Source organism: Acyrthosiphon pisum, chromosome X, assembly GCF_005508785.2.
Source record: "Acyrthosiphon pisum isolate AL4f chromosome X, pea_aphid_22Mar2018_4r6ur, whole genome shotgun sequence".
Lineage (NCBI taxonomy): Eukaryota > Metazoa > Arthropoda > Insecta > Hemiptera > Aphididae > Acyrthosiphon > Acyrthosiphon pisum.
The window spans coordinates 85,207,808-85,215,426 of NC_042493.1; the positions used below are offsets into that span (position 1 = coordinate 85,207,808).

The 7,619-nt window shown below is 30.3% G+C and overlaps 1 protein-coding gene across 3 annotated transcripts in view; it reads right to left on the reverse strand.

Annotated features, from left to right (window-relative positions):
• Nucleotides 1–5,477: 5,477 nt before the first annotated feature.
• The window catches only part of LOC100159118 (putative RNA polymerase II subunit B1 CTD phosphatase RPAP2 homolog), a 7,604-nt gene continuing 5,462 nt past the window's right edge, over nt 5,478–7,619 (reverse strand). The window contains exons 5-7 of one of the 3 annotated variants that reach the window (XR_001679984.2): nt 6,802–6,907; nt 6,370–6,672; nt 5,478–5,875 (exon numbers count right to left, since the gene is read on the reverse strand). Coding sequence is in view for 1 of the 3 variants with exons in the window: in XM_001950390.5 (XP_001950425.1) it covers nt 5,822–5,875; nt 6,802–6,907 (160 nt within the window). In the remaining 2 variants the exon portion in view is untranslated. Of the gene's footprint in view, nt 5,876–6,363; nt 6,673–6,801; nt 6,908–7,619 lie in introns of all 3 variants that reach the window. The other 2 variants (XR_001679985.2, XM_001950390.5) reach the window with 2 other exon arrangements.

The following is a 7,619-nucleotide window of genomic DNA, read 5'->3' on the forward strand; positions in this document are numbered from 1 at the left end:
GACAATTTAATAGAAATCTCCTAATATATTGTTTCAAAGACAGAAGAAAAATATTAAAAATCCATAGTCACAATTTTTTTTGTATAAGCATTTAAAGTTCAAATATTGACAAAATACGTAAAAATTACGAAAATTTCCAAATTATTTTGAGTTAGAAATTCATAAAAAATTTTCTTTTTAAATCCAAGATTTGAAAATGTAATGCAAGATTCCTCATAAATTTGTCTACCTTTATCGAAAAAAAATGTTTGTAAGAAACTCAAATTAAATTTTTATGAGCGTTTGAAATTCATATTCTTACAACATTTGATATTCACTCTATTTCTCATGTAACGATTTCCTTATTTTGTTGTAATTAAAATACGAATGACTTTAGATACTTGAAAATTCCACGGAAGTTTATATTAGTAATTTCTATATACGATAAAATTTTGAAAATAAATTTGACTCTTTTTGTAGCTGTTTACGGACATTGTAAGTTTTCAATTTTTTTAGTTTTATTTTCTATAAACATCAATAAAATTGTATTTGTTGGGTAAACAACGTTAAAACTTAATGCAAGGTTTTTGATATATTGTTGCAATAACAGTTGAAATATATTCAAAATACATATGCACAATTTTTTTTTTATAAGCATTTAATGATCGAATTTTGACAAAATTTATCAAATTTAAAATTGAATAATTATTTTGTAGTTAAACATTCATAAAATGTTCAACTTTTATACCTAAGAATTGAAAATTTGAAACAAGATTCCACGTAGGTAAGTAGTTAATTCTGAAACCAAAAAATCTAAAAAATACATAAGCACAGTTTATTTTTATAGTCATTTTTAAGTTCAAATTTGGACGAAATTATATATTAAAACCATAGAATAACTATTTTAGTTATTTTGTTGTGATTGTATAATATTACTTGTGGGTACTTGAAACTTCTAAAGTATATAATATTATATATCTATGATAGTATCACGGTTTGTTGTTGATGTATAACGCGTTATAAGTACCTACCTAATGGATATTGTGATATTCCTGTGTATATTATAGGTCAATTTTTTTTTAATACCATAGATAAGTATATAATATGTCTTATACCTAGACCGACATACCGTCTCCGCTCAGAATCGTTTTTTTTATATAATGATATTATTAAATCATTGAATTCAAATTTAATACCATCCATTATACAGTGGCCCACTTGTAACCTACTGTACGGCATAGCGACATCCACTTGCCCACCTTTTTTAAATTTATATTTACAATGTATGTCAATTAATTATTATCGGATTCGACGTGTTATCAACAAAATACCTAATGTCCAAATCTAATCTAATAACTGATAAGTAATAATCAAACTAATCAATAAATGTCGGTTATCATTTTACGGAAACTTTTAAAAATAAAAATAAAACTATGACATAAGCCAAGGGGGGGGGGGGGGGTCCACGGGGTCCGACGGTACAGTCGTACAGAATGTGTCCACCGGTTGCGAATAGTGGAACCCCGGTTCCCCCACCATACGAGTCGTGGTAGGTGGAAATAACTAATATTTGCCTCATGAACAGCAACGATTAAACGATCCGTAGCTCGGACGAGATAACCTTCGGGCCGGGTCACGGTTGCCCGTAGGACTACCGACCCCGCGGGTGGTGTTCTCGACACACGTCGGGGACACGGGCGTCGGGGTCTACTCCATCCCGTAGCCGCGCGTCTCAGTGTCAGCCAGATCTGTTCGTATCTCCGGGGTACAGCGGTGAGTGTTTGGGCCTTCTTCTGATGGCACGTATCGGTAGAGACCCAAATTCGGTAGGCGTGGGTGGCCGTCCAACCACGTCCAACCTTTGGTGGTTTACGAAAGGTAGCATTGGAGTCAGACACGGTAGGGTGCTGTTGGCGCCATACACGGTGATACTCCGTCTACGTAGGTCAGAAGACCGGCAGTGCGGCGTCGAGGCGGACGTCAGACTGTCTGTCTGCGCCTGTCGTACGTCTTCGGATGATCACGACTGGCGCGAGACTGAGTCTGGTTTTTCTGCGAAAGGGTGGCGGACAAGATTTATTTCGCGCCCCGCGGTAATATATAGGTCGACTGAAAACCTAGTTAGGTAAGTCAGGCGAATTCCGGGAGGTCGAGTTAAGTCACGGTCGAACATCCCACTGATGATGGCCTTCTTGATCGGGGTAATTTCAGTACCACGGGTGGGGTGAGGCCCCGTTGATCGGGTCTGTCCCGCCCAACGCCCCCCTTTTATGAGTGCTCGCATGCTTGTTCGCTTGCGTGTGGGTGTCTGTTGCCGGTAGGATTCGTGATGGTGGTAGCCTCTGGTTACAGTGTGGTTTGCCTATGGAAGCTAGTGAATAGCTTCTCGCTGTCAGGGGAAGGCCTCTGATGAACGGTCTTCTCGTCAAGGGAGTGCGAGCTTCTTTGACGAACTGGTTCCTCCCGGACTCCCGCCCGATCTACCGTCAGACAAAATTGACGGAGGTTGTCCGTAACCAGAAACAGAATGTGAGATGATAGCTCACGACCGAACCTGGTGGACATTTGGTGACTCTCGTGACCTATGTCCGGGGTACGGGGCGACGGCCCCGGCGCTGGTGGTCCTTATGACGGTGATTCCTCTATGGGTCGTAACTATCGAATACACGGTCCATAGTTGTAGCCGCAAGGCATCAAAACCAAGGATACGCATACCTACCTATTTTGTTATACTAGCCATTATATAATATTTATTACCTAATAAATTGTTATTAACTTAAAATTCCATACATTTGGATTCCATTCAATGGTGCGAGTAGCATGTAATTTCTATAATAAAATTATTTTGGCACATTTCATTGTGTATATAATATTCGTAAATTCGTAATGGTAAAACGTTTGATATAAATTAAAAACGTACTTTCCCTGCGGTACCTACTTAATAAATTAAAAACAGTTTTCTCTGCAGTGGAATTCTTTAGTACAATTTTGAAAATTGGTAAAAATGATGGTAGAAAAAACTACTACAGTTATAATATAATATTGGGCCGCCTTGACGACGTTGTATCGTCGTTGTAGTGTATACAGTAGATAAAGTGAATACGTTTTATAAATTAATCGTAAGTTGTTATTACTGAATTAAAAAAAAAACAGTTTAGCATGGTAAAATTACACAAATATTTTTAAATCTTGATGAGATATTTGTTTATAAAATAACGATTTTTCATCAAACGATTTTCTTATTGAGTTGTAATTTAAAAACGAATAATTGTAGTTACTTTATATGTCACCAAATGTTTATTGTATAATTTTATATAAATGTTAAAATTTTCAAAATGCTTAATCTCTTTTTGTTTTACTATTATAAACATTTTCAATTTACATTTTTTTTAAATATATCAATAAAACATTTTTCGTTCTTTCAGAAAACTTTAAAATGTAATAACCAACTTCTTCATAAGTTGCTATTATAGCAATTTAAAAATATTAAAAATACATAGGATACATAGGCAGAATTGTTTTTCGTATACATTGATCATTGAATTAAAATTTAACACATCAATATACCTACCTTCACTACAACGAGTCACTACAGCTGTAGGTATAGCACAGCAATTAAATAATTAGTATAAATTAATATTAATTTGTATTATAGTGTGTTTTTTTTGTATGATATTTGAAAGTAATGTATTTGAAAGTAAAGTATTTGAAGTTTTTTGAATGATATTTTCGTCATATTGTGAGGATAAGATACCTATTTAAATTTATTTTATATTTTATATATATTTATTTCTCTTTTTTTGAATTGTATTTTTCTATATATATGTATTACATCTGTATTGTAATTATATGTCTAGTATTCATATTCAATTTTATAGTAACTAACTTATATTATGTTCTATCATGTATGTCTTATATTTTAGGTATTAAGTAAAACCTAAAACAATTTTTTGTTCTTTTCTGATTTTATTTTTAATTAATATGTAATTGATGTCGTATGTTTTACATTACTCAATCTAAATTTATGCTCATATATTATTGTTAAATATTATAACTCTCAACCTCCAACACAAGCTTTATTGCTTACAGGAGGTTGATAAACCATATATTTATAATTGATAAAATTTTAAAATATGTTAAGTTATATAATAAATAGTTCTTATTCAAGAAAAAATATTATAGATCAGTGGTGTATTTACGGGGGAAGATTAGGGAGATATATCTCCCCCCTGGCCCCCTCGACCTTTTTTTAGCTTTTATTTAATATATTTAATATATGGTTATGTATAGTTATGTTTTCCCATTTATCACTTTATCAGTAGATTATAAGATGCTGGGACGTTTGGCATCAGGGAAGTTATAACTTTTAAATAAATAAGATGTTCAAAATGAGATCAGTACACAGGGGCGACCAGTTTTCGTCAGGCGGCCCCAATACGGCGACGCGTCGGGCTCTGCCACGAAACAAAGCCACGCCCATGTGCACTATTTGGCCGCCCATACTGATCTCATTCTGAACAGACTATAAATAAACACATTTATACATTTTAATTATTAAATCATTAAAATGTAATATTTATAATAATATGAGCCATGCTCATTTTTAAAATGTAATACACATATGAATTTCATTAAAAATAAGTCAATTGATTAAATTATAGTAACAATTAAGAATGGTAAGAATCATAATTTTTTACCAATAATGTTGTTTTGTGCGACTTAAAATTATGTGAAAGAAATGTTAAACATTAGAGTTTTATGAAATAATGAGTGTCATTAAATAGATCATACTGTACAAATTGTTTTTCTTTTTAGACTTACTAAGTTAATTAGTCAATTAAAAAATTATTTATGAAGATAAAAATATGAGACTTAAATATTTACAATGTATATTCCAAAAATATAACTTATAAAAAATCACCAATATGATATTTTTAAAGTTTATATATATACAACATAATTAAGTTCCAATATTATGACTTATAAGTTTTAAGTGCTTTTTAACTGTGTTTTATGTCAACACATACACTTTGCAAACAAATAATAAATTAAGAGGACGTGGTACCCGCATGAATTGTCCCGTCTTATACACGTATGACATACCAAATTTTCATTCACCAGTTTCAATAGTGTACTCTTAGTTTTAATATTAGAGTGAATTGACCTATTATACTATTTCAATGTAAGATTATTATCTAGGGCACGACATGCTTTTATTGGTATTATTATTTTTAAGTAAGTTGTGACCTTTTTGAAATTGTTCATTTTAAAATAATCATACTTAAATTTAATAATATCAATAAAAGCCTATGCTGTGCCATATAATACGTCAATTCATCCCAGTATCAAAACTAACCTCACACTATTAGAACTGGTGAACGACGTGCGTAAGATGGAGAAAACATGAAGACGCGGGTATGACGTTCACTTAAATTACATAAAAAAAAGGACAATAGTATTTTATTTTATAAAAAAAAAAATATAAAACAAGAAAAAAAATTATTTCATTGAAGGTAGACATTATATTATGTTTAATGAGAAGTTAATATGTACATTTAATTAACACCAAGATTTTCTGATACATTTATTCTTCTTACTCTAATTTTGATACTTTTTGATGTTTGTATTCTTGTTTTGTAAAGATCACAGTAATATTGTCTTTTTCTTCATTTTTTTGTGCTGAAATTTACATGTTATAATTGGAAAAGTTCATTTTATGAGACATTAAAATATAATATAATTAACAATAAAGAGTTTTTTTATTTTTAATATATATACTGATGTCATTGATTATCTGCTGGTAGTTGGAGTTGATTCTTTTCCAATAATTGATTTTTAAATATTAGTTTTTAATGTTAAGAGAACTTAAGTTGTTAAGTTGTTCTTCAAGATCAGTCTGTAAATATAACAAAAAAAATATAGTTTGTAAATTTTGAATTTTGACAGAGTAAATTATACTTAAGACTGAACTTACTAAACTAAAATTAATAGACTAAATGTCAATAGTTTTAAATTTTTATTTATTTATTATTTTTAATTTTGGTACACTTGCTCTAATTATTATTTATTATTTAATATTTAAACAATTAATTGTATTTTGTTTTATTATATATACATTACTAGCAATACTATACTGTCTATACATATGGTTATATCAACATTAAATAATATATTTTATACAAAGTTCAGTGTTAATTCAAAAATATAATATATTAAAGTAATATGACAATATTGTTTTCTGAAAAGAAATTTAAATCCGGGTATGAATTTTCTAAGAAATAATTTTATTTCTTATTTTATTGTAATTTTTTTATTTTCAAATTACATCAATATGGAATTGGATATTTTAATTAAAAAATCAAAGAACTGACTTGATCAAATTACCTATACCTTGTTATATGAAATACTTAAGAAGCATTATGACTTCATCACCGCACTTCATATTCTTGTTAATTTATCGTAGTATTTGGAGAAGATAATTAAGAATGTATACTTTGGCCCATGAGGGATCGCAATCATTTATCGCATGCAGATTGAAGGCAGCAACCATTCCGAGTTACTGTTTCCCCCACTTTGTATTTTGTATAATGTTGCTGACGGTTAACTACCATGATCAAACGGGTTGTCAGTATGTGGAATTGGTAGGGGATGCATCAACTCGGACACATTTTGGTCGCTGCCCAGTTGCGTTCTCTTGTTGAACAGAGTAAATTAAAAAAAAAATTAAAATTCCAAAAATGCACCATAATATATCAAAACCAATAATCAAAGCACTATGAAATATGAATCATTTTTTAATCAACAAACATTTTTTGTAACTACCTTTGTATCACTAGGTGTAGGAATAGTAATTAATGGTGTTGATGATTTTGTGTGACCATCAGGTTTGGTGTGTAAATGGGATGCAATATCCTCCTCTGTATGTATGCTGCAAAAAACAATTTTTTTTATTTTAAATAATTCTAAATACATTGTTTCTTTTCTCAGTTTTAAGTACCATTTATACAATATTAAATAAACATCTTATTAGTCATATGTATTTATTATTTGTAATTGTATGTATTTGTTATTTACTAACTTACAAGCACACAAAAAATTGTATTTTGCTCCTTAATTCATTCTAAGCTTGAATATTGTTACTTAATTTGTCTCCCTTTGTAACAATATTCACTATCTTATAATGATGGCAGACCAGGGTGCCAGGGTGGGCAGCTGCCCATACCAAAATTTCCAGTGCCCCTTATTGGGGAAGGGGGAGGAAATGAGGAATGTTATTCGCAGTTAAAACCTAATTATAAATCTACTGTTGCTCATACGAAAATGTAGTCCTAAAACCGCGGCTCCATTAATTAATCTCGTTGTCGTCAACAATTCAATAATAACCACAATACAATTACCGAACAATTGAATAATAATAATTATATCAATAATAATTCTACATTAAAAATTATATAAATAGGTACATAATAAAAATAATTGTAGTAATAACATAATGTCCTAAATCCTAATATATAATAAATAATAGTATAAGTCAGTCTGAATTTAATTTAAATAGTACATTGTACATAACGTCATTAATTTTTTAATAATTAAGAAACAAAGATAAATATATGTCACATATATAACTATATTTAAGATTT